We start from the raw sequence: 27875 nt of genomic DNA on the forward strand, positions 1-27875 counted from the left end.
TGGAGAGAGGGCAGAGCCTTCTGCCTCCCCCCACCCCAGCATCCCTCCATCACAGCCTCAGTCCCGCCCTTCTTCACCCTACTGCCCAGGACTACTGTGTCTCCGCGGTCCCATTCCAGCAACATCTCCACGCCTTGTCCGTCTGCTAAACACAGAAGGATTTTTCCAACCCGCAGATCCCATCAGTGTCCTGCTTAAAGTCCTTCATTGGTCCCCCGTTACCTGTAAGCAGGGGTTTTCTTTTCATCTTCTGCCCCCCCCCGTGCCAGTTTCACATTTAATAGCAAAGCCAATTATAAGGAGAAGTCACGTTTGTGATAGTTACTCAATAGAAGATCGGCGTAAGCCGGTCTCCGTGCATTCACACAGCAGAAGGCGATGTAGTTCTCAAAGAGAAATGAGGTTAACTGCGTGTTCTCGTAGGGAAAGGTGTTTGACACACACTGCCACAGTTCAGAACCCACCGCAGGGCACTCCGCACAGCGTGATCCCATCCAGGGACTGTCCTTGCAGGGCTTCCTGGGGCTGGAGGAGGGGAGGGAGGGGGAGGCTCAGCTCCTCTCCTTGCCTTCAAACCAGACTTCTCCACTCTTGTCTCATATGGTGAGGGCTTGACATGCCTACAAAATGTATATGCCTCTGACTTCTCAAACCTCATCTTCTATTTTATCCCTTCAGGCACCCTGTTTTCCAGGTTCATCATTCCACTGGCCGCCCGCCCCCAACACATTCCTGTCTCCAAAACTTTGCTCCAGCTCTGCCTTTTGGGGGGTGGCCCTTTCTCCCCACAGTTGCCTGTCTAATTAATGCCTTTGCTTCCTCCAAGGTCCCGCTCAGCCCCACCTTCCTACTTACCTCCTTCCTAGCTTAGAACTACATTCTCTTCTTACATTCTCTGTACCTTTTTTTTTTTTTAAATGTTTACTTTTATTTATTTTGAGGGGGAGGAGGAGCAGAGAGAGAGAAAGAGAGAGAGAGAGAGAGAGAATCTCAAGCAGGCTCTGCAATGTCAGCACAGAGCCTGCCATGGGGCTTGATCCCATGATCCCATGATCCTGCTGTGAGATCATGACCTGAGCCAAATCAAGAGTCGGACGCTTGGCCGACTGAGCCACCCAGGTGCCCCTCTCTGCCTTGACTGCCGCACCCAGCAAGGGCAGGAGCATTTCCTCACTAGATGGGGAGGTCCTGAAGGCATGTCCCCCTTACAAGGCCGTGTGTTTCACACATGACAGGCATGCAACATGTGTGTGGTGAACCGTGTGTGATGGCGGGGGGCCCTTGTATTCCAAGATTTTAGGCAAGTCCTTCTCTGTGCCTTTGCAGAGGCCCAGACACTTCTTTTCATGCTTCCTCAGTCCCTGCCTCCTCCCAGTACCCTTCACAGCCTAGAGCCCGTCTTGGGTTCCATCTCCATATTGGGAGCTATTTCCAATACGGTCATTGAATACAACCATTTGACTCCTACTGGAATTCAATGGGAGGTAAGTGGGGAAACAGTGAGGTGAGGAGTCTTCATGCAGAGCAAAGCAATTCAGACCAGAAGTGAAGAGATGCGGGGCCCGGGGCCGTCAGTGGGGCTGGGCTCCATCCACCGTTGGCGGGAGCCGGGCCGTCTCACTGCCCTGTGGGTACAACCAGCCTACCTGACCCGGGAGGCCCTTTATGAGAACTCAGGTCCTTACCCTCTAAAGCATCCAGACTGACTGGCTTATTGCTTATTTGACATCAGCACTGTGGGCTGTGTCCCCAGGACCCCAGAACCCCCATCTGCTGAGAGCCTGGGTTTAGAGGAGGGTTGAGGGGAACTATCTCTTCGTCCTTGCCAAGAGGTATTTGTTTGGAAAAGTGCTCAGGCAGGAAGGGCAACGTGGGAGGAGGGGTTTGAGGGGTGCTTTGAGTTGTTAGTGCATCTCGGCAGGAGGTGTCAAACAGACATTTTTGGGGCTCAGAAGTGGCACATGTGAAAGCCACTTCCCACACCTAGGGGATCGATCAGTCACCGCAGCCCTCCCCAAACCATGGAGAGAGGTACTGAGGCAAGGTTGGCTCTGGCCTGGTGGGAAGTTGAGGAACCATGAACCCTAAATACCTTGGGGAGTGGGGTGCAAAAGGGACCCCTCAAAGACTCACACCCTGAGGGGGCTCAGCGCCGGCAGTCTGGCCCAGGGCTTCCTCATTCTTTGACATCACAAGCTGCAGGTACCCAGGGCCCCCATGCACACACGTACTCTGACAGCAGCCTGCACGCCGTATAGACATAGCCACGTGGCCAGGCCAGGCCACGACAGCATGTGGCCAAGGCAGGTACCCCGCAAATAGTCCACACAGAAGCCAAGGGCTCATGCCCCAGAGGAAGCAAAGAGACATTGTGAGCAGGATAGAGCTGAGCACTGAGCCAGGAATCTAAGTAGAAATTTCTTGGAGCACTGCGGATAGGCCAGGAGGAGCTAGAACATTCTGTGTTCTGGTGTTGAGAGGATGGACAGGGCAGGGGGTGTGGGCGGGGCAGGTGCCTCAGGGCTCTGCACCGGCCAGGCCAGCGGCCAGGCCAGCGTGAGGATCGGCAAACATTTGCTGATTGGATGCTGTGTGAGCAGGTAGGGCAGGGGCTGGCTGGGGCCCTCCTCCAGGGTCTGTCCTGGACCTTCTCCCCTTTGACACTCTCCACGCTCTTAGATGACATGGCTGCGGGACCCTTCCAGACAACGCAGACTCCGCTACCTGGAACGAGGGGCCCAAGCTGGCCAGATGGAATCGACAGTGGAAAACATAGAGACCAAGACTCAGGTTTAAGATTTCAGCTGTCTGGGGGCAAGTGAGGGACGACCTGGCTTACCGACAGTTGATGAGAAAAAGGCCTGAGAGTCTGTTGATTGCTGGCCTAAGATGAGTCAACAGGGTGACGTGGCTGCCAGAAAGGCTCCTGTCACCTTCCTTAGGTGAACAGAAACCCGTAGGAGGGCAGCTGACACCATGCCAGTTTGTTTGCTTTGGACAAGGGTGACCAGTTTGCTGAGGGGTCTGGAAATCCCCACCCTGGGAGGAGGTTTTCTCCTATCGGGGTGCAGAGTCTTGGCATGAGAAGACTGGAGTCCAGGAAAGCCGTCTTATGCAAGGGCTAGAAGAAACACCATAGGCAGGAGGCCAGGACGGGCTTACTGTCTGAGGCTCCCGAGGGCAGACGGGGAGGGATGGGCAGGCGCTGGGTGGGGGGTGGGGGGTGTTTCAATCAAAGGAGAAAGAAACTTCTCACAGGCAGAACTCTCCCACAGTGGGTTGGGGCCGCCTCGGGGGGATGAAGAATGTCTGGGCTCAAGTATTTGGGAAGAGATTCCTGCCCTGGATGGGAGACTGGGCTCTGCCATCAAATGCCCCCCACTCACAGCTCCCCGATGCTCGGGTGCCCTGGCTGTCAGGCTCTGCCCAGGGATGAGCTGGTTCTCAGCACCATCTTCATCTAGCTCAGCACCTGCGAGGGAGTTCGCCTCTCCAGTGTGTCTGTCCTGTGGCCAGAGGAAGTCCCAGGCTGACCTTGGCGCCCAGCCCCCAGGAGAGAGCAGAGCTGCGAGTGCTGTGGCTCGTCAGGGCAGAACTCTGGGAGTCCAGGGGCCCGAGTCCTCCCGGCTGCAGGACGCGTCTGCACACAGATGCAGGCCGTCGCTCTGGCCTGAGGGAGCACACGCAGACTCCATCTCCTTTTATGTCCTTGTCCGGATATTCCCGACCAAGAGTCAAGGGCTGTGAATGAGGCCAGCCGGGCATCTCTGCTTCCAGCCTTCCGTGGCTTGAGGATTGAGACGGGGCTAAGGGTGTGAATGGGGGTCTGTGTCCCCGCCCCCACTCTTCCTTTTGAGGGTCCATACGTGCAAAAGACCACCTGAGACCCTGGCTTGCCACTTGTAGGAAGAAGAGATGTGGGGCCTGATTTGCCCCCCACCCGCCTCCCCACCCTTCAGAAGTGAATCTGCCAGGCTCCTCTTTCCTCTGTACCCAGGGTTTTGGCCATTAGGAACATGGTACTGCCCCGGATGTGGTTCTGGGGAGAGACTTTAAGCTACTTCTACCTTTTTGTTTTTTAATGTTTATTTACTTATTGAGAGAGAGAGAGAGTGCACGAGCAGGAAAGAGGCAGAGAGAGGAAAGAGAGAGAGAGAGAGAGAGAGAGAGAATACCAAGCAGGCTCCACACTGTCAGTGCAGAGACTGACACGGGGCTCGAATCCATACACTGCGAGATGGTGGCCTAAGCTGAAACCAAGAATCGGATGCTTAGCCAGCTGAGCCCACCCAGGAGCCCCAAAGCTGCTTCTACCTTTGCACTAAATCTTTAAGTTTAAGGGGAGGTCCTCATGTGGCACCCAAAAGTCAATTTGCACTTTGGGGACAGTCACCCAGCCTGAGGGACAGGTAGACGTGTATTCCAGGTGTATATTACAGTAGCCATCTCCTGGGTCAGCACCCACTTGAAACGTTTTGTCCGGTCATTCCTGAAAGACTACTCGTTCTTGTCTCCTGATTCCCAGTCCCTAATCTGTTTTTTTTTTTTTTTTAATGCCGTTCTGCCTGCGCGGTGGGATCTGTATCCTAAAGGAAGGCAAGGGCTCCTGGTGGAGGCTGTGGTCTGTATACCTGAGCCCAGATTCACCCCAACACTGACCCCTCCCCAGGCTGGACCTGGGTCTCTCCTTCATCTCTGATGTCTCAGGTCACCTCCAGTCAGGGCCCCCTCCGCTGGGATTCCGCTGGGACTTTTGCCCTATTTGGGGTGGGGGAACCGCCCCTCCCCCAAGGCATAGGCTGAGACAGCCTGAGATGGTTTTGGTTCCTCTTCCTTATACCTTCTTGACGAAATGAGGTGATGCACGTGGACAGGCTTTGTAGCCTGTGATGCTCTGCCCGCAGTGAAATGGTTTTGGGGGACCATCGCCAAAGAGAGGAGAGGGGAGTCCAGGTCCTGGGATTGGACCAGACTCGTCTGCTCTTTAACAGCTTCCCCTCCTGGCTGGTGTGCGGTGGGGCCAGAGGTGAGGTTTGTGCCCAGCGCCTGTAGGTCCCCCGGCCCAGGCACCAGGACTGTCAGGAGGAGGCTCCACACTCTCAGATCAAGGTTCCTGTGGACAGCGACTTTTCTAGCGCTGCCTCGGTCTGCCTTCCTTGCAGGATGGGTCCCTGGCACGCCCACCCCAGGGACCTGGCTCCTCGTACTTTAGTTAGCCATGTAGATTTTTTTGTGTGGGTCTTCCATTCATGGGGATTAGCAGCTCATCTTTTAAAAATGGACATTTTAAGTGGCTGGAGTTGATCTCAGAATTCCAGAGGTGGAAGGGAGTACAGGCTGACCAATGCCTGGCTATGGCCAAGGGCCCTTAGTTCTTAACCTGACATTGGAGTATAAAAGCCAATGTTCTAGGAAAGTGAACCGGCACTCGGTTTGGACAAGGACAGGAAGGAGACGAGGAGGTAAAAAGAATAGAAGCTCACTTCAGAGAGAAATAGTGGGCCAGGCCCTTCAATGCATCACAAATCAATACATACTTATTGAGATCCCTGTACAGGTGACTCTCCCCTCCCCCAACAAATAAATAAATCAGTACTTATTGAGAAACTACTATGTGCCACACTGTTCTGTTACTCTGCCATCCCAGGACCTCTGTGCTGTCAGACACCATTGAGTTACAACTTTGCGCAGCGCCTGGGTGGCCCAGTCAGTTAAGCCTCTGGCTTTGACTCAGGTCATAATCTCACCGTATGTGAGCTCATGCCCCATGTCAGGCTCTGTGCTGACAGCTCAGAGCCTGGAGCCTGCTGTAGATTCTGTGTCTTCCTCTCTCTCTCTCTGCCCTTCCCACGTACTCTCTCTCTCTCTCTCTCCCTCCCTCTCTCTCTCTCTCAAAAATAAATAAATGTTTAAAAAAAAACTGGGGGCACTTGGGTGGCTCAGTCGGTTAAGCGTCTGACTTTGGCTCAGGTCATGATCACACAGTTCATGGGTTCGAGCCCCACATCAGACTCTGTGCTGACAACTAGCTCAGAGCCTGGAGCCTGCTTCAGATTCTGTATCTCCCTCTCTCTCTGACCCTCCCCTGCTCACGCTGTCTCTCTCTCTCTCTCTCTCTCTCTCAGAAATAAATAAAACATAAAAAAAAAACCTTTCCAAGGCCCTGCTGTGAGTGGGTGGGGGTGGAGAGAGAGGGTCTGTGCACCTGAGGGAGAGGCCCCTAGAGAGAGAGTGTCTACAGAGTGAGTGAAAGGCAGGACGAGGCAGTGGCTGAGGAAGAGTTCCAGAACCTGGATGGGCCCAGAGCTCCCGTGCTCCTGACTAGACCTTGATTGGGGAGGGGGCTGGGCATCCGAACAATACCCCTTGTTTGACTTGTGACACACAGCAAGTAGCCAGGTCTCTCTTCCTGGGCTGGAGGTCTCTAAGATATGGGACATGCCCTGTCATCCCCTGCCCTCTGCCACCACCTGTCTCTAGTAGGTCACACAGGGAGTGGGGCATGTCGTAGGGGAAGCTCTTGAGGTTTCTCAGAAGCCAGGAGCGGCCAGATCTTGGGTTGGTTACTATGTGTCCAACTGGGTCAGGGTTCGTGGTCAGCTCAAAGCTGTGGGCAGAGGAAAACATCCACTAACCTACTCAGGTGAGGCCAGGGGCCAGGACTGGGGGCCAGGGTGGGAGCGCAGGGCGTTGTTGGGGCGTTGTGGGGTTTTAGCCTGATTTAGGGTATTGCCCAGACTCTGTCATTTCTCTCGGGGGCAACTTCATGGGCATGTGACCCGTGCAGTCACGCCGGGCTCTGTACTTAGAAGAGCTCCACGCTTGGTTGGGTGCTCTGTTGCTGCTATCTTGAAATTCTCAATACTTTTTGAACAAGGGGCCCTGCATTTTCATTTTGTATTGGGTCCCCCAGACCAGGCAATAGGTCAGACTAGACTGATGGCTCTGGCTCTGCTTTTATCTGATTGGGTTTGAGGGATCAGACTTGGGGTAACTAGCTCTTCCCCTCACGTTCTCCGCATGTTCTACTTAAAGTTCTGAGCTCTGGGATCTGGACAAGGGGCGGGCTTTTCCAAGCATGTCTGGGAACATGGTTGGTAGAGGTCCAGCACGGGCTCCGGCCGGTGGAAGTGGAGGATGTTGGAGAACATTCTGGGGTGGGTGTAGGGTCAGGAAAGCAAGTGGGCATGGGGAAAAGGATTTGGATCTTTTCTGATCCAGCCCAGAGTGCAACTCAAAGAGAAGTCTTTTCCCTAGAAGTGCCATTGACCATCAGGGGAAAGGAGGAAAGAAGTTCCCCAAAGTCCTCATAAGGAGCCCTCTCCCGCCAACAAACAGGAGCTCCAAGGTCTGTGGTTGAGCCCTTCCCGACACACCTCTTTTGGGAGCCCAGTGGCAGCCAAGCCAGTTGAACAGGAGGGATTTGGGTGCATAGCAGTGTGTGATTCTGGGGGTCATTTCCTTAGCTCATCCGAGAACACCTCATCCGAGGACACCTCATCTCTAGAGATTCCAGTTTTCTGACGGGGACCACAACATGCTTTAAAACATTTCTAGGATCAACACAGAGTTCTCCCACCAATTTCATAACCCCGTGCCCCCCGACTCTGACCCAAGGTGGTCCCCTCCCTTGCTGACCACCTGGTCTCCCAGTTCCCTGGTTTAGCACATAATTACTATCTCAGAGCTTCCAGTGAGTGGGGTTTTTGTCTTCGTGGGTAGACCGTAAGCTATTTGAGGCCCGGAACCAAATCCTCAGCTTCTCCGTTCAACACAGAATCTAGTGCCCCGTTGATATATTCAGATAGCAAGAGATGAGTAAGTATACTGGAGCAAGGCCAGGTTCCTGACAGTAAGAACCCTTCCAAAGCACTTTCCCATCTAGGCTCTATTCCAGCCCTAAAAGATAAGAAGAGGATCTTCTTCTAAAGAATGGAGAGGCAAAGTGACTTGTTCCAGGTCACACAGCAAGCCAGGGAGGGGACAGGACCAGAACCCACGCTTCTGATCCCCTCAGAAGGATGTCAATTTAAAGCAACAGCTCTGCGTATCTGCTTCCTCCATGGAATGGGAAACACAGTCTTAAAAGGCAGGTGCCGTTGGGCCTGTCTAGATTCTACTGATCCACAGTGGGAGGGGACTCCACAGCCATTCCCTCTTCCCTGAGTCCCAGGCACAGGAAATTGAGAATTCCAAGTAGGGCCGGGGCGACTGTCTGTCTCTACTCACCATCTCCTCCAGGTTGTAGTTGATAAGGTCCACGTCCAGGGTTAAGGGGTAGTTCATGCTTGTAGCCGTATGTCACCAGACTGGTCACTGGCTGATGCTGAGAGGCGCTCTGCCTGGTGCCTATAGAGTGGTGGCAGCCGTCAGCTGCAAATTTAAACAAATGAGTTGCGTACCGTCTCTGGGGCTGTGTAGGACCCGCTGTCTGCCTCACAACTCGTCGCTTTTTTTTTTTTTCCACTGGGTCTTTTTTTTTTTGAAGAAAAAGGGAAAATCCCCATAGCATCAGTGCTAGTCAAGCATTTCAGCTTCTTTCCTGGCAATAGTTCTCTCAATGGGGTTTGTGACTGATTTAAAGGCCTCCCCTCGCCTCTCCGCCCCGAGCCTCCCAATAAGGGAGTTGTACCTTATAATGAAAACCACCGCACCAGTCCGTGGGGCAACCAGGGAAACTCCATGTAGAAAGGGAACAGGAGGAGAGCCCTTCCAGGACCTTCTCTCCAAGTCACCTCCAAGCCTTCACCTTTCTCGCCACTAGGGTGACCAATCATCCGGTTTGCCACCGACCGAAAGTCCCTCGTCCTGGGAAACCCCTCACTCCCAGGCAAATGGGGACACTTGGTCATCCAGCTTGCTACCATCCTTTTGACCGGACAGGGGCAAAACCTCTTCCCTTTCCAGTTCAAGTTCAGGAGAGAAAGGCTAGAAATGTTCAAAGGGAACAACGTTAAAACATTACTGGAAGACAAAAATAAAATCACCCGAATTACCAGCACAAAAACATAAACAGTCACCGAGTCGTCTTCTGACTCAAAAGAATGATGTTCCAGCTACCACTTACCTTGGTTGGCTCCTAATGATTAACAGCAGACACTACCCAGCTGGTGTAGAGTTTTACACAGGAAGATCCTGAGGCTCAGAATGGGAGAGGTTCATCCCCAGGACCCACAACTAACCAGCAGCAGAGCGGGGACCCGAACCCAGGTTGCCTCACTGCACATTCAGAGTTTTCTGTACTACACCAGGCTGCCCCTCTCACAGGCTCATGTGACTCTCTCCTTTCCCTCAACTCTGTCCTGTCTGAGGACCCCTTCCTTTAAGCAGCCCCTTTGTAGGCATTGATCAATTTCCCCTCCAGTCTGATCTTTGTGCCCTTTCTTCCAGGAGGCGGCATTTCCTTTCCTGGTCCACAGTGACTTAAAAACAGTGACTGTGCACGCGAGTGACATGCTGCTTCTTTGCTCTTGTCGTCATCTTCCCTTCCAGCCAAATTATCCTTCTCTGGGACCCCACCCTCTCTAGTGCCTCCTTTCATCTTTTCCTCCATATTCACCCGCCCTGTTTCTCTGCTATTGCCTCGGGTGTAACCCTCGCTGCGCCCCCAACAGGCACAGCTTTCTTGGATTTCAACAACTTGAGGAATTCCGGGCTTCTGTTTGTGCTGTTGGGGCCTGTCTTTTCCCTCTTCATTCACTCACCACCTTCAGCAGCTGCTTTCAAGGAGGAAAAGGGGCGCCTGAGGACAAGGGGTGGGAGTTCCTCTTTTGTATTTCCAGTCCTAAAACGCTCAGAAGGAAGCTGCCCCAATGTTTCCTGTCCCGCGCTTGCTAAGCGTTCCCCATTCTTCCAGCCCCACACCCCAACATTCCTGCCCCTCCGAACCACTGATACATTCAACTTAGTTTTTGCGACTCTAAGGACATTGATTAGGAAAGAATATAGCATACAGACTCATATGGGAACTGGAAGGAAATTTGGAAGATAAATCAGTCCCTTCTCATCCCCCCTCCCCTGCCCCCAGCAAATGCAAGACTTTTTTCCCCTTTTTCTTTCTTTCTTTTTTTTTTTTTAATTTTTGAGAGAGACACAGAGTATAAACAGGGGAAGGGCAGAGAGAGAGCGAGAGAGACACACACAGAATCTGAAGCAGACTCCAGGCTCCGAGCTGTTGGCGCAGAGCCTAACGCAAGACTCGAACCCACAGACTGTGACATCATGACCTGAGCTGAAGTTGGACACCCAACAGACTGAACTACCTGGGTGTCCCAGCAAATGCAAGATTCTTGTTACTACATCCTCATCACATGGTCACCCGGTATTGGACAAACATCACTAAGAGTGAGAAACTTGTTCCTTTTGGGAGATGTGTTTTAAGGTAGGATGATTGGATCATTACAAGCATATCCCTCGTGCTGAGTCAGTGTGTCTCCCTGTAACGCATCCCAGAAGTCCTGGCGCTGCCTCTGTCCTGATTGCCTAATAGGTGCCTTCTGAAGACGGATCCCACATCTGCATTATTCCTCTTCTTCAAAATACACATTCTGCGTGTTTTCAGTCATTCTTCAAAGGACGGAATCTCTGAGTCCCTCATCAGCCTCTGGGTGATTTCTGGTTATCGATCCACATATTATCTGACTAGGACAAAATATACAAAGATAAGAGTTTCTTTGTTCAAGACTCCGTACATATTAAAATGGGCTTTCCTATAGGCTCCGCCTCCCGTTGACAACACGCCTAACTTCATTTTGACGGTTCTCCCGCATCTCAGCCCCTGGTGAAGGGCAACTTTTCACCTGATTCAGTCACCTGACGATGTGTTAACAACTTCGATAAGCATGCCATTCTTTGGTCTATCCGTCCAGGTGGATAGATACGGGCCGGACAACATCACAGAGCTCTGCTTCCTGTGTCAGAGACCCATTGTTCTCAAAGGCCAGGGAAGACTTCATGGAAGAAGTAGGACATGAGCTGGACACTGAAGGTTTAGATAGACTGATGACCTGATGTGACCAGAGGGTGCATGGTTAGGGGACACGGGAGATGATGAGGATGGCATGAAAAAATATGTGGGGGTGTGGTCATGGTGGTGGTGACGATGATGACGACGATGATGATGAAGGGCAGCAGGAAGAGGAAGGGGGTCGGAGTGTGCCTGGGACAAGATAGGAATTGCTCTTGGGGCCTTCTCCTCTCCTATTCTTCTCACTGTTGCCCATTTCCCATGATGCACTGCAGGCCCAGAAAAGGAGTTTGTGAGGAGGCTCAGGACTTCTCCTAAGGTGCAGCAGCAGGCTATGTTAGTAGTTTCAGCTATGATGGTGTGGGGCAGCAAGGTGTCTACTAGCTTCTCAATGGCTGACCTGGGTTTTATGGACAGAGGGAGCTGTGACTGCCCCCCAAGCTCCTTTCTGGTCCTTTGACTTCCTGATGCTCCTTGCACCATGGACCCATTCAGATGTTCCTTCCTGTCACTCCAGATTTTGGGATGTACTGTAGGTCCCCAGAGCTCACTTGTCCCAGCCACTGGCTGTTGGTGGTCAACTCAATTTGCCCTAAATGGATAAATACCACTTGACCGTGAATTCTAACATTGCCTTAGAAGGTTCAGAGACTAGCTGCCTCTGGCCAAAAAGATGATCTAATGACCTTTAAACTCGTCAAGTCAGACTAGCCCCACACTCCCCAAACCCCCAAAAGAGAGGGCAATGCCTAGGTTGTGATCCCTTGACTTTAAAGATGAGATAGAAGGGCTTCTACCAATGTGTAATAATCAGATGGCTGGGCGGGAGTGGGAGGGAAAGCTTCCAGATCATGCAGCCCAAATTTTCTTTCAACGTGCAACTTGTTTATATTTCTACTATGTAGTTTCCCAATCCTCACGCCATTGGTGGCCTCCCCAAGGCTGAATTGTTTTCCAGGCTTCTCATCAAAATGACCTCTCTGGTTCCGCCAAGAGCGGGCTCGGGTCTGCTTTCGGTGGTGGCTGTTTAGCACCAGTTAGTGCAGGTGAATTTTTCTCAGTTATTTTGCTTCACAGCTCATGGATCAGGTTAAATCTCTATTTATTTCAGATACCAGATACAATCACTTGTCTTAGAGTTCACCTCCCACAGTCCACAGAAAAATTAAGCTGTTCTGCAGAGGGTGGGGTATAGGGAATGGGTTGGGGGTTTCCCCTATTCTTTCACTGACCTGAAACGCTCTCTTCTCCTGATCTGGACAGAGATCTTGTAGATTTCTTTCTCTGAGTTTTCCCCAACTGGTCAGAACAGAGGTCCCGAGGTCCCCCTGCCAGTAAGTGAGCCTCAGGGAGCAATGGACATCTCTCTACGCGCCAAAAGAGAACAGCAATGACATTTGCCTAGCAGTTACCCATGTACAAAGCTCTGCAGTTTCGACATTTAATTTCACTTTATATTTAACTTCATTTCATGTTTAATCCTATTTAATCCTCAAAACACCTTGTGTGTGAGGTATTGGCAACATCCCTGACCATATTTTGGGACAGGGGTGGGGGATCAAGAAACAGAGGCTCAGGTCCTCGCTCATGATTACAGGGAGAGTAATTGGCAGAGGGAGGGTAGGAATCAGCTCTGCGGACCCCAGACCTGAGGATCTCTCCCCCAGAGCACACAACTTTCTCTCAGAGACTGTTTTGCAAAGGAAAAGTAGGTGCTTATCTGGCTATCCAAGGAGAAAACTCGGCCTACTCCCTTTACGGGCTGTTCGTCAGATATTTACTATGTGCCTTGAGCTGTGCTAAATCCACACCATCCTCTGAAGCCTCATAAGGTGTTAGGGTATTTCTATCACATTATCACACATGTGGAAATTGAACTTGAGGCAATAGTAGGAAGTAGTTGTGAGTGTTAACAGCTCACTCAGCCACCAGGACCCAAAAGCACAATACAAATCAACACAGGAAGTGGGTGGTAAAGGTTCTCAGTGGCGGCACCCACGCATAGCTCCTCTCTCATTAGGTAACAGGTAGGAGTCCTGCGGGGAGGAAATGGGTTGCAGGTGCTGGTAGGCACATCAAGGTTACCTCAAGGTTATAGGGGCCATGAGTGTGCTTGAGAACCTTGGCCTGCGGGTGGGCTGTGTGGCCAGGGTTAGAGAGTGAGTCAGGTGCTTGGTCAGGTGTTTGCATACTGACTACGAGCTGAACCTCTGCCAGAGGGGAAATGTGAAGATCAAGGGTGGCAGGATTCAGCCTCTGCCCCGGGAGCGCTTTGTCTAACAGAGAAGGCAGAACAGATACACGTATGCAAGCTTGCACACTCACACACACGTGCAACCTGAGAACATTTGCAAAGCCGTAGAGATGAACACGTACTGTATCCATGAGCCCGGTGCGAGGGGAAGTGTGGAAGGCGACTGAGTAAGAAGGGCAAACCCACCGTTCCCACCCACGTCAGTGCAGCGCAGGAATGTGCCACAGAAACCGTGGAAACAACACTGGATTTTACATCAAAAGGCCCAAACTGGAGACCCAGCGCTTCTGTTTTCCAGCAAGGCTGCTTGGGGATCAGACCCTGCATAGCTATTCTCAGACGCACCAAACAGAGAATGCCAAACGGCGTCCTCAGGAAAAGGGTTCTCAAATGTTATGCCTCAGAACCACCTGGAAGATTTGTTAAACACAGATTGCTGGGCCTCGCTCAGGGTTTCTAATTCTAGAGGTCTGGGGTGGGGCCCGAGAAGTCTCAGTTCTAACAAGTGTCCAGGCGAGGCTGAGGTCACCAGCCTGGGAACCCATTTGGAGAACTACTTGCTAGGCTACACAAGACTGGTCCACAGAGATGGCTTGCCCTGACACGGCTGGTCTACCAGGCCAGGGCCCCCAACGCACCCTTGCACCGCTCTCAGCCTCTTCGCCAAGAGGCTGCCACAGCTGAGGCCTCTCTAGAACAATGGATAACGCCTCACGCCCTCACACAGCTGGGTCCACAACCCACAGCTGCCTTCCCCTGGAGCACCCAGCCTCCCCAGGGCTCAAAATGGCGCCACCGAGATTTAGATCACGCTGCCTGGCTGGCTCCCACCTCTGGCGCTTCTCGGCTTGGTCTCAGCCTCCGCTCTATCTGGTGGTGCTTACGCTCCGCTAGGTAACCTTCAGCGTGCCGTGTGACCCAGTCACTTTGACCATGGCCCCAGGTAAGAAATATGTTTTACCTCACAACCTGGCTGGCAAAGGTACCCCGACTCACCCACCAATAATATTTATTCCTAGTATGTGTGTGATATATTTATCTTGTTTCCTCTTCTTTTCTTTCTCTCTCTGTTTCTTTCTTTAAACCAAATTGCTTTCATGGATCCACAAATAAGTCATGATCTCAGGTACATGAATTACTAAGAAAACTTCTCGGAGCCTACGTTTCCTAATCTCTACACTCGTAAGATGCTCGCACTGCCAATCTTGCTGCTGTTTGTCTTGAGTAATATCATGTATGCAAAAGTTTCTTCCAACTAGAAATCCTCCGTAGGTACAAAGTGCTATTAGACACACACGTTTTTTATTTTATTTTTTATCGTTATGTTTTATTTTATTTTTTAATGTTTTATTTATTTCTGAGAGAGAGAGAGACCGCGTGAACAGGGGATGGTCAGAGAGAGAGAGGGAGACACAGAATCGGAAACAGGCTGTAGGCTCTGAGCTGGCTGTCAGCACAGAGCCGGATGCAGGGTTCGAACCTATGAACTGCGAGATCATGACCTGAGCCGAAGTCGGAGGCTTAACTGACTGAGTCATCCAGATGCCCCAATTATTATATTTTTCAAAAATATGTAGTTTATTGTCAAGTTAGCTAACATACAGTGTACACAGTGTGAGCTTGTCTTTGGGAGTAGATTCCCATGATTCATCGCTTCCATACAACACCCAGTGCTCATCCCCATAAGTGCCCTCCTCAATGCCCGTCACCCATTTTCCCTTCTCCCCTGCCCCCCATCACCCCTCAGTTTGTTCTCTGTATTTAAGAGTCTCTTCTGGTTTGCCTCCCTCTCTGTTTGAAACTATTTTTTCCCCTTCCCTTCCCCCATGGTCTTCTGTTAAGTGTCTTAAGTTCTACATATGCACACACATGCTTTTTCAAAGAGGCTTGGAAAGGAAGGACCTTTAGGCAGAACTCTGAGGGGAGGGAAAAGGGAAGGCCTCAGGCCCAGCAGAGGCCTGCCGGCGACCTGAGCGTGTGCTGAGGAGAGCATGGCGGGCACTCGTCTGGACTGGAGCAGAGGAGGACCTGGGGAAAGGACCCGAGGCAAGGACAGTGGGTGCTGAGAGGCACAGAGAGCCTGTCTGGGCATTTGGACCGTAGCGGAGCCGTTGGGAAACAGAGCAGAGCCTTCAGCAACAGAACTTCACAGTGAAGCGGGAATTTAAGGAGGTTTGCTCATTTCGAACTTCCGTGTGCCCGTGGGCCTACCGTGTGCCCAGGTTTAGCAGTGAACAAGACGGTCTCTCCTAGTAGATGTTTCTAGTGAGGATGGATGGGTGGAGAGGTCCTCAAGTAACTTATCTGCAAAATTATTCCTTCAGCCTCCATTGCGTTCTGAGCACTGCACTGCATGCTGGGAAAGCAACAAGAAACCACAGCAAACATGACTTGTGCCCTGTTGTAGTTTGCGCCCTGGAGGGGAGGCAGGCTTATGTGCTTAATAATAATGATAACTCACAATAATAAAAATCTGAAAGTGCCGTGATAAGAAAGAATAGTGGGGGGTGGGGGCAGCACCTGGGTGGCTCAGTGGGTTAAGCCTCTGACTTTGGCTCAGGTCATGATCTCGCAGCGTGTGAGTTCGAGCCCCGTGTCAGGCCTGTAGCCTGTTTCGGATTCTGTGTCTCCCTCTCTGTCCGCCCCTCCCCAGCTTGTGCTCTGTCTCTCTCTCTCTATCAAAAATAAACATTAAAAATTTTAAGAAAAGAGAAAGAATGGGGTGCCTTGAGAGTATGATAATGTGAATTCAATCTTCACAGCCCAATAACCACCATCGTCCTACTCCCAGATTAATTTACAGTTTATGAAGTCCGTTCTCATTCTTTGTGTCAGGAGAGCCTCATCTGAAGCCTGGGGAGAGAGACCACCAGGATTTCCCAGTTTTTTAAATTTATAAGGAAACCAGGCCTTGGCCGATCTCCTGAGCTGCTTCAGTCTATCCAATTAGGATGGAAGTTCAGTCAGTTCTTCTGACTCCAGACCCTGTGCTCTGTCCTCCAAGGACAACAAATGAACCGGCCCCCAGCGGGCTGCTTAGCTCGCGGGTTGTACACGAGATGTCAAGCAAAACGGCAAAAAGTTCACCTTCCCCACGTCCACGTCCTCAGAGCCCCTTAGAGGGAAGAGCTGTGGGCAGCTCGGGGGCTGGGTGGGTTGGATGCCTGGCCCTGGATGACCCAGGGTGGGGTCCACAGGACGGAGCAGCCTTGGCAGGCAAAGGCAGGAAGCGACTGAAGCAGGATCGTGAAGTGACATTTGTCAAAGGCATCCACACCCATCGGTGGCAGTGAAAGTGTACCAGGCCCAAGGCGGAGGTGATGGGCCAACGAAACTCACCACCGCATTCACCTCTGCAACTGGGGACACGGTGAGGCCGGCCCACCTGCCGTATCAGCACCTTGATCACGGAGCTCATCAGAGAGAGGTTTCCAAATGACTCGGCCCCGGCCCCGCTGCCCCAGGAAGGAAGCTTTCTGGGCTGCAGTGTGGGGGCCGTTGGGCGTGGGCCAGGCACTTGAAAGGGAGTAAATGATGATACAGCAGTGAGAGACAGGGCTGCTGACGGTGCGGGGCCGGCTCTGGGGAGGCAGAGAGAGCGTACCCACCTGCCAAAGGGGGACATTGGAAAATCACATCAGCGACTCCCTGCTAGTAAAGAAACCAGGGCCAGACGCTGTAGCTCGGCATTTGAGGCCCCTGTAACATGGCCTTTTTGTTTTTCAGGTAATAAATATTTATAGAATGTTCGCCGCGGGTTTCCAAACTTAACTGCCCTGCCCGCGAGTTCCTTCTTAGGTGTAATTTACTCCAACCTTGGGCTTTCCTCTGGTGTCCCCGGCTCCCTGGCACCTTTCCTTAAGGTGTTTCCTGAACTTCAGCAGGTCCCCCCCACGCGGCGGCAGGGCCGGATCAAACCTAAATACCCTCCAGGCCCGTCTAGGTGCCTCTTCCTCCTCAAGATTCCCCTGACGCCAAGGAATCATTTCCTCCCTTGAACTGAATCTAGCACTTTCCCTGTATTTCTTACTTTTACCTTGCATTGTGGTTATTTATGCACTATGCTCTAGTAGTCGGAGAACTTTGAGACAAAGTCATTTACAATTCATTCTTTCCCCGAGAGCTTTGCGCCTAGGAGGTGCTCAGTAATTGTCTTTGACTGACTGAGGGAATGAGGCCGTGGGTCAGTGGGGAAGTGGTGGGAAGTCTGGGCCGGGCCCCGGTGGGGGGAGTCTGGCTCTCCCTGGTGGCTTTCTGTGGCTTGAGCATGCTGTACTTACCCTGGGACTGCCCGCAAGGTCAGGAGAAAGAACACAGGCTTTGAACCTCAGCTTTGGCTCTCAGCAGCTGGGCGACCTTGGGCAAGTGTGTCTTCTTCCTCATGGATACATCATGTAACACCTACCTTGAAATATTGTGAGCGTCGATATGTGATCAATACATGAAAACACCCACTACCTAGCGAGTGCTCCACAAAGTTTACTGGCTATTCGAGTAACAGTAATTTTTTGGCTTTTTTTTTTTTTAGGCTGGGGTGGGATTGGATGGGCATTTGCCTTAACCTTTGTAATAGGGACATCTGTGTACTTGTATGCCTTTCTACTAGATTATGACTTCGCACACTGTCAGGCCCATGGGGCAGAGACAGCGGCCCACAGAGGTGGTTCGTGACTGGGTGCACGACCGTGTGGATGATAGTGGAGTCAATAATCTCTGGAGATTAGAATCCTACTTCTAAGTAAGCAAGGTGTTGTGGAAACGAAATGAGCATAAGCTGTCACTGTTACCAATTTCAACCTCTGGCAGAGGAAATTCTAGTCCTCTGGATGGGTGATCCAGTCCCATGATGCTCCAGGGCCCCCAGCTGGGTGCTGAAGAAATGTCATTGAGCGAGAGTTAAGAGAGAGGCGATTGCCGTTTACCTGCTGGCTGACCCAGAAACCAGCTGGGACCTTCTGCCCTTGCAGGCCCAGGCTGGGGCGGAGAAAAGCCACAAGATTCTGAGGCTGACAAACCAGCCCAGTGTTTGGAAATTGGACACTGGCCCAGGCTGTATGGCTGCGGAGCTCACTGTCCTGGAGATTGGTCCAGGGGGCTGAGTCCTGGTCGGCGGCAAAGAGGGGACTCTTAGAGGTGGGTGGTGGGGAGAGAGTGGCTGGGGAAGTGCCTGGGGATGGGGAAGAAGGAGCCCCAAACCAGCTTACACAAAGTTCCATGCACCCAATTTTGCCTCTGAGGTGAGCGGAGCAGGGAGTTGTCTATCAGGCAGTTGGATATTCAGGCGTAGAGTTCAGAGGAAAGGAAGGAACTCAAGAGGTAAATTTGAAACAAGTGAGATGATATTTATAGCCGGGGAAGAGCGCAGACAGAGAAGAGACGGACTGTGAGGCCCAAGACGCACCAGGGCTCAGAGGTCAGGGAAAGGTACTCATCCATTCAATCCTCACCACAACCTTCTGAGGAAGTTACTTTTCTTGTCATCATCTCACAAGTGATGAAGTTGAGGCACCGAGAAGTTTAAATAACTCATCCAAAGCTGCGTAGCTGGCAAGCAGCAGAACTGGGATTCGAACCAGCCAGTCTGGCTCCAAGTGTCATGTGCTTCACCTCTGGGTTCTGCGGGTCGATCCTGTTGATGCCCACATTTTACAGGTGGGGAAACTGAGGCTGAGGTGATGTAATTTGCTAATATTGGTGGCAGAGCTGGACTATGAACTCTCTTGCGGACTCTCTGAGAGATCTCTGCTTTTTAAATCACTCTGCTGCGTGACCTGCACCACATTTTTAAAGATGGGGAGAAAGCCTCCACCTCTCTCAAATTACGGTCTTTGAACAACTGCCTTTCCTGCTCACTCACAGGACTTCTCTGGCCTGGCGCTATGCTTGGAGAAATGGGATGCCCAGTCTGGCTGCCAAGTCACCCTCAGCCTCTGTCATCCTCCCCCCTCCCCTCTCCTGGTCTGGAAAGCCCATGATTAGACATGGTTCCTGACTTCTAGAAGCTCAGGTCTCCAGGAAGTCCTGTGGAATGGTTCTGTGTGGCCATCAGCAAGCTGCTACACTTCAGTAAAACGAGGAGATTGGGTCCGGACAGCGGTTCTCGAAGCTGGCTGTATTGGAATTGCCCACCTGGAGATTGTTTGTTTTTTTTTTAATGTTTTTTATTTTATTTCTAGGAGAGAGAGAGAGAGAGAGAGACAGCGTGAGCAGGGGAGGGTCAGAGAGAGAGGGAGTCACAGACTGAAACAGGCTCCAGGCTCTGAGCTGGCAGTCAGCACAGAGCCCGACGCGGGGAGTAAACCCACAAACCGAGAGATCATGACCTAAGCGAAAGTCGCTTAACCGACTAAGTCACCCAGGCGCCCCGAGATTGTTTGGATCCTGTCGCACCCACGACAGACCTATGGAGTCAGACTCTGGTGTGTATAGGGTGGTTCTGACACACACCTTGGTTAAGAAACCTGGATAATGTGATCTTAAGGCCTCCTCCCGGGTCTAACGGATCTAACGCTCTGAGGTTCTGGACCCTCCCTCATGTCAGACCGCACCCCCTCGATGTCTCTCTGAAGACACAGTACAAGGAGCACCATTGCACAGAAGGCAGAAAATATGACTTCTCATTCCAGCTGGACCCATAACTCAGCTCCAACAATTTGCTTCCTCCCCCTGGGCCTCAGTTTCCCTATCTGCCAGAACAATTTGTTGGGGGGGAGTTTGCTTACCCAGCAAGTGTTTGAGCATGTACTCAGGCTAAGATGTGCAGTGCACTGGGGCTGAGTCTAAATCATGTAGAAAGATAACATCACAGGGTGCCTGGGTGGCTCAGTTGGTTAAGCATGTGACTTTTGATTTCAGCTCAGGTCATGATCTCATAGTTCCTGAGATGGAGCCTGCTTGGGATTCTTTCTCTCTCCCTGTCCCGCTCGTGCTCATGCTCTGTTTCTCTCTCTCTCAAAATAAATAAATAAACTTTAAAAAAAAGAAAGGTAACATCACAAGGGTGAGGGTGGGAAGGGCATTACCGCCTAATTGCCTGGATTTCCAGGCATGGATGCCAGAGGACTGTTTCAGCCACCAGCATGTGGTCCCCTCTCCCCAAACTCTGGCCCTGACCCCAGCCTGTCTCCACAGTAACAAGGCTCAGGAAGGAAATGGTATGCAAAACTGGTCAAGTAAAAATCACTAGCTTTTCTGGATAATCACAATAACCAGTTCTGATTATTAGACTAAACCGTCTCATTCAGAATGGCACAAACACAGCCTTACTTCCCCAAGTACGGTCCCCAGCACGCCCTGGCAGCGCCCAAGAGCTTGTTGGAAATGCTCACCCCAGGCTGCTGAGTCTGCTGTTGAAGAAGAACCCCAGGTGACTGCCTGTACCTTAACATTTGAGAAGCGCTAAACTCAAAGAAATTGTCTCAGGAAACCCTTAATAAGAAATGTACGTGAGACCCGCACGAGAAGAAGCCCGTGACCCCCTCACGTGTACTGCGACAGCACAGAGCGTGTTCCCTGATGGGGCGACTTGGTGGTGTGAAGACGTTGGTTCTTTCCAACATGGAACGTGTCAAGGTGATTTGTGAAGTTCATCTGAAGGAATTAATGGATAAGGATGTTTTGTTTCATTGTTTTGTTTTATTTTGTTTTAAAGAAAGTAAACATAATTAGATGGGATTTTCCCCTCTTAGCCAGAAATAGTGTTGAATAAGTCTTCAGGTCTGGAGGAAGTCTGAATGTGGCTCCACTACTTCCTGGACATGTCACTGTCACAGACTGAATTGGGTCCCCCCCAAATTTACATGCCGAAGCCTTCACCTTCCGTGTGACTGTATTTGGAAATAGATTCTCCCCATTTGCCGCATGACCGCAGAGGAAAGGCCATGTGAGAACACAGGCACGGAGACCAATCAGTCATCTACAAGCCAAGGATGGAGTTCTCACCAGAAACCAAACCCTTCCAGAACCTCAGAACCTTGATCTTGGACTTTCCAGCCTTCAGGACTGTGAGAAAAGATTTTTGATCGCTTAAGCCACACAGTCTGTGGTATTTGGTTACCTGTGGTGGCCAGAGTGGACTAATATAGTCACCTTGGGAAAGGTCCTCAGTTTCTGAGTTCAGCAGAGTGGGAAAAAGAATACCGTTTATAGCACCGTTATGAATGTTCAATGAAGGGTTGTGTGTGTAAAGCACCCAGCACAGTGCGTGGCCCTTACGAGCTGTTCAATGAATGGCAAATACAATGATAACTACTGTGGCCCCGAGACAGAAAGTCCTAGGGACACCAGTGGAATGGAATAGACAGCCTGGAAACCTACGTCACTGTTTTTATAAAGCTCCAGGAGTCAGGAGAGGGACTGTGTTTTCATTCACCGTGTGTCATTCCTCGTGTCCACCATAGTATGGCACATAGTCGAGGCTTACAAATACTTACTGGCTGCCTCAACTAGAATTTATTACATGCTAAAGAAGGACCCATAAGTCAGTGGTGAAAGAAAAGACGATGTGAAGGATAGTTTTGGAATAAAACAATTAGATTTTATCATTTCAGCCTATGAAGGGGCTTTCAAATGTTTTTGGACCACGACCCACAGTAAGAATTACGTGAGTTGTCTTAGCTCACTAAATATAATATGTCTTAGCTCGTAAATAGAAATTGACAATTAAAGCAAAAGTTCGTGAGACAGCTGTCATTTCAAAGCAAACGTTGATCCATCTTCATTCTAGGCAAGTCTCTGGAAGGGATTTCTGGTTCAGCAAAAGTAGAACGAGCTCCTTTTCTGAAATAGAGCCGCCCGTGGGCCATGAACCTCACTCCTCTGGTCAAAGCAAGTCAGCAGCCTATGTTGTAGGAAGAAAGGCATGTCTTCAGATTCTGTTTCCCTTTAAAAAAAGTCTGATATCAAATATACTTTGTGAAATAATATTTAATGAACAATTATGTGCCAGATACTAAGATAAGCACTTTACATGGATTATCTCATTCAGTCTTCCTATGATACATAATATTATAATTTTTATTCTATAAATGGGGAAACCAAGGTTCAGAGAGTTTAACTTGTGCAGAGGTAGCACAATTAGCAAGTGGCAGCGCTGGGATTTGAACGTACCACAGACTCCAGAGCCTGTATCCACCTCTATCATCCTCTGGAATTCTTCCAAGTCATTAATGATCCCTAAACATGGAGAGCTCAGGCTGGAAGGCCAGTCTCAAGATTGACTCCGACTGGGGACCCCTGGGTGGCTCAGTCGGTTAAGTGTCCGACTCTTGATCTTGGCTCACTCAGGTCATGATCTCACCATTTGTGAGATCAAGCCCCGTGTCAGCTCCATGCTGACAGCACAGAGCCTGCTTGGGATGCCCTCTCTCCCTCTCTCTCTGCCCCTCCCCTGCTTATGTGTGCACGTGTACTCTCGCTCTCTTAAAATAAATAAACTTAAAAAAAAAAAAAGTAAACTTTTTAAATCACGTTGTTAGCAGAGCCTGAATGGTGCATGCTCTTGTCCACTCCCCTTGCGCTTTCTGAGAATCCAGGCGGGGCTCCCCCACCTCTCCTCCAAGTCAGTAACACTACCTGTCTGCCCCAGCTCAGTGGTTACGCTTCTACTGATGCTTCTTTTTTTTTTTTAATTAATTTATTTATTTTAAGTAATCTCTCCACGCAACGTGGGGCTCGAACTCATGACCCTGAAATCAAGAGTTGCATGCTCCACCGACTAAGCCAGCCAGGTGCCCTGACTGATGCTTCTTAACGTTATGTTTGAGCTGTTGGTTCCTATTTAGCTTGTGGTTGACATAAACTGCCAGGTCTTTTTCATACAAACTGTTGTTGCGCGGGTTCTTCTCAGCCTGTGCTGCTAGTACTCACGCCACCAATTAAAAACAAAGCAAGATGTTAATGGAGGTCATTCCACCTTTAATTCTGTTTGATCTTGTTCTGCAGAAATAATGTCAGCTTTTATTCTGTCACCCTTTGTAATAATCCCTTTCCCTTCCATCCTTGTAACATCTGCAAAGCTGATGAGCATTAAATACTTTGTAGTTAATGAAAAATAACTACAAAAATTCATTAGTGGTTAAAGAAAATGTGAAAAAGAGCCAAACAGAGCCTTGTGTGGTTCTCAGAGTATGGTTTGGAAATCCTAGAATCCCCAAGACTGTGAGATGAAAACTATTTTTTTTTCAATTTTTAATGTTTATTTGAGAGACAGAGCATAAGCAGGGGAGGAGCAGAGAGAGGGAGACACAGAATCCGAAGCAGGCTCCAGGCTCTGAGCTGTCAGCACAGAGCCGGATGTGGGGCTTGAACCCATGAACTGCAAGATCATGATCTGAGCTGAAGTTGGACACTCAACCCACTGAGCCACCCAGGCGCCCCCATGAAAACTATTTTCAAAAGAATGCTAAACTGTCTCTTTCACTCTTGTTTTATCAGGTATGGACTATGGAGTTATCCAGAGGCTCCATGATATGTGATATTGCAATAGACGATGCAGAATCAGTTATGAGAATCTAGCTGTCTTCTATGAGCCAGATGTTAAAGGGATTTGCAAAAATAGAAAACAGAACCATGCTTTCCCCTACTCCTTTTTGCCTTTTGGAAAATAGTTATTTTTCATAAAAAGCTTCACATGCAATAGGTTTATTGTTGGTATTTTAAAAGCAATAACTAAAGCATTTAACATTTTTTATTAATTTAAAATTGAAAAAAATTTAAAGTTATTTATTAATTTTTTTTTTTTTTAGAGAGAGAGAGAGAACATAAACAGGAGAGGGGCAGAGAGAGGGAGAGAGAGAGAATCCCAAGCAGGCTCCACACTGTCAGTGCAGAGTCTGATGTGGGGCTCAAAATCATGAACCGTGAGATCATGAGCTGAGCCAAAATCAAGAGTCAGATACTTAACCAACTGAGCCACCCAGACGCCCATTAATTTTAATTTCTAATGCAATAAATGTTTAAAATTTTAAAAATGTTTTTTTAAGTTTATTTATTTGAGGAGAGAGAGCATGAGCAGGGAAGGGGCAGAAAGAGAGAGAGAGAGAGAGAGAGAGAGAATCCCGAGCAAGCTCCACACTGTCAGCACAGAGTCCGATGCAGTGCTCGATCTCACAAATCATTAGATCATGATCTGAGCTGAAATCAAGAGTTGAACGCTCAACTGCCTGAGCCACCCAGACACCCCTCTAATACAATAAGTGTTAATAGAAATGACCTACGTAAATAAAACTCCTTGAGGCTCCTCAACAATTTTTAAGAGTGTAGAGGGATCCGGAGATCACAAAGATATATTCTTCCAGGCTGATACCTAGCCCTATTCTATGAGTTGTCATAAATAATGTGAAAATCCTTTTCAGAATTTCCCTAGCACTTTTCTTCTAAGGCAGCGGCAACATAGCAGGGCAGAGACTAGAGACCGAAAAAACCAGGGCTCTGATTCTGACTCTGTGGCTAAGTAGTTATGTGATCCTGGGTAAAACTATTCACTTCTCTAGAAGCCCGTTTCCACTGGTCTTTATTGTAAAAGGAAGAGCTTTATAGGATTGACTTCTAAGGTAAATATTCATTGTTTAACCACTAAAAGGTCTTTTACAAACCTGTTTTGGGGAGGAAGGAATGGGAGGAAGTTTCTCTTCATTTTACCAACAGGGCAGTTAAGGTCCAAAGATGTGAAGAGAAAGAAGTGCTCAAAGGACGTGCCCAGAGGCAGCACCAGATGTGGGAAACTGAAGCCAGGGTCCTCATCTTCTTTTTTTTTTAAATTTTTTTTAATGTTTTATTTATTTCTAGGAGAGAGAGAGAGAGAGACAGCGTGAGCAGGGGAGGATCAGAGAGAGAGGGAGTCACAGACTGAAACAGGCTCCAGGCTCTGAGCTGGCAGTCAGCACAGAGCCCGACGCGGGGCTCGAACCCACGAACCGTGAGATCATGACCTAAGCGAAAGTCGGACGCTTACCCGACTAAGCCACCCAGGCGCCCCAGGGTCCTCATCTTCTGACCTATGACTTGGTCCACTCAGTGAATAAAATTAATATTGATAGTATTCACATGGGTAGAGCATATAAAAAATAAATTCATCATTTGAAACAATTCCAAATTTTACAGAATTGGGCAGGGAGGACCAAGAACTTTCATAATTTTCTTTTTTTTTTTTTTTAATGTTTTTTAATTTATTTTTAGGAGAGAGAGAGNGCGCCCCATAATCTTCATGACCATGATAGCCAGCCTCCGAGATGGCCCCCAGTAATCTTTGCCTTCTAGGATTCATGGCCTTGGGTGTCCCTCCCCACATTCTAATAGTGCTGACCTGTGGGACCAATAGTGTATTTGGTCAGTATGTGGAAGGGATAGTATGTGACTTTGAACTTACATCATAGAAGACATTGTCCATATTGCTCTTTCTTAGGTGGCTCTGGGGAGCGCCCACCCCAATGTTTTGAGGATATGCAAGCATCTCCGTGGAGAGCGGTATGTGTGGTGGAACTGAGGCGTCCTGCCCACGAGCAGCACCAACTCGCATTCAGGTAGGGTGCAAATGTGATCATAGGTTTTTGTAGACGAGGTTATGGCAGAGGCTGGAGAGTTGATAGAGCCCTGGGGTAAATCAGTGAAGATGTATTGCTGGCCTGGCCAATTAAAAGAAAACTGTATCTAGTGTTTTCTAAAGGGCAAAGAGTAAAAAGCATGAGCCAGATCAATAGCAAACCAAGTGCCATGGGATGTGTGGATATGAACCCGGGAGAGTGGCTGTAACTGGAGTCACCAAATTTTGGATAATCCATGTCATTGTCCAAGGCCCGTCAGACTTCTGACAAAGAGGTGGTTTGAGCAGGGATATGGTAGGAATCACCACCCCTTCATCTTTCTTTTTTTTTTTTAAACTTTTTAAAGTTTATTCATTTGAGAGAGAGAGAGAGAGAGAGAGAGAGAGAATGAGTGGGGGAGGGGCAGAAAGAGAGAGGGAGACACAGAATATGAAGCAGGCTCCAGGCTCTGAGCTGTCAGCACAGAGCCCGACGTGGGGCTCAAATCCACAAACCACGAGGTCATGACTGGAGCCCAAGTGGGACGCTTAACTGACTGAGCCACCCAGGCGCCCCCACCCCTGAATCTTCCAAGAACTCATTGGAGGCATCGATCTTCCCAGTCCTTCCAGAAATGTGGTACTGGTTTTAGTTTACTATTTTAGTATATGGATACGGTTCTAGTGACTTGTACTTGGCCTTTTCCATCAATATAGTTTTTACTCCCTGGGTCAGAGGACCAATGTGGGGAGTCCATCAATTGTTCAGTATGTATAGTCAGATACCTACTGAGTATATCTAAGCTGCAGTGCACACCCACCTGTACGTTCTGGAGCTGAGGAAATGACAATCGGATGGTTCTGGGAACCTCTGGGCTTGCTGAGAGATGGAGCCAAGCCAAAACTTTCAAACATCATTTAAACTTCCATAAGCCCCTACTCTGAGCGTGGACCACAGTGGCATTTTGAGTCTCCAGGGATTAGCATCGGTTCAGTGCCACGGTTCAGTAATCTCCCCCAAATCTGGTTGTCTTCACTGCCTGACGAACAGTCACCAGGCAACTGGGAGAAGGGGAAAGGGTAGGAGGAACCCTAACAGTGACTTTTTGGCAGTAGAGCAGGTGGTTGGGGTTTACGACCTGGGTCGAATCTAAGACTTGTGCATGGACTCTCACTCTACTGGCAGAAGTCAGAAGTTCACCACAAGTATAGATTTTCCACTGATTCGAACCACATGAAGACTTTCAGCAGGCTGCCGAGGCATTTCGGCCCTAGGGACGCCGTCAGCCCCCAGCCCATGCCGAAGCTCAGCAGACCAACCCGCTCTGATGCCTGTTTTGGCCCTGCTGTCCTTTACAGCAGCCACACTGACTTGCTCTCAGTTACTAAGTGCCTGCACTTGACTCCCAACACCCTGATATCCCATCATCTCCATTGGATCCATTCAGAGAGCCCATTTTGATGACTGCATTTCCCACGATCATGCTTTGCTTTCAGAAAAGAGCACTTACAGAGCCCTTCAGGGATGCTGGTGTTCTCACTAACATATTTCTCTGCTGAAGGGAATGTCTTCTGGATCTCACCAAGGAATAGCATTAGCTGGCTTTACATTATAAATCCACTCTCACACTCTGGATACCTTCCTTTTCCATATTGGATGTTCTTTTTAAAAAAACTTTTAAAAATGTTTTATTTCTGAGAGAGAGAGAGAGAGAGAGACAGCGTGAGCAGGAGAAGGTGAGAGAGAGAGAGAGCGTGAGCAGGGGAAGGTCAGAGAGAGAGGGAGACACAGAATCTGAAGCAGGCTTCAGGGTCTGAGCTAGCTGTCAGCACAGAACCCAGTGCGGGGCTCGAATCCATGAACCCTGAGATCATGATCTGAGCGGAAGTCGGATATTTAACGGACTGAGCCACCAGGCGCCCCCCATATTGGATGTTCTGACATCTCAGCTTCATTCACTGCAAGCCCTCTGTGGGTTTAATAGCAAATGGTTAGAGTCATTCCCAACCAACCTGAACGAACACATTAAATTTAGAATCTCTGCTTAGTGCACCCATATTAATGCCTTCAGTCCAATCCAAAGCTATATTCCCTTCATCCTGATCCCACACCTTTAGGATCTATTCTCATACAT

General features: G+C 49.7%; 1 protein-coding gene across 1 annotated transcript in view; it reads right to left on the reverse strand.

The window, feature by feature from the left end:
- CXCR5 (C-X-C motif chemokine receptor 5) overlaps positions 1-8362 on the reverse strand; it is a 12624-nt gene extending 4262 nt beyond the window's left edge. The window contains exon 1 of the mRNA XM_077777137.1: positions 8230-8362. Coding sequence (XP_077633263.1) covers positions 8230-8286 — 57 coding nt within the window. The 5' untranslated portion in view covers positions 8287-8362. The remainder of the gene's footprint in view (positions 1-8229) is intronic.
- Positions 8363-27875: the final 19513 nt, after the last annotated feature.

The sequence above is a fragment of the Crocuta crocuta genome, unplaced genomic scaffold (assembly GCF_008692635.1).
Source record: "Crocuta crocuta isolate KB4526 unplaced genomic scaffold, BGI_CrCroc_1.0 scaffold271, whole genome shotgun sequence".
NCBI classification, from domain to species: Eukaryota; Metazoa; Chordata; class Mammalia; order Carnivora; family Hyaenidae; genus Crocuta; species Crocuta crocuta.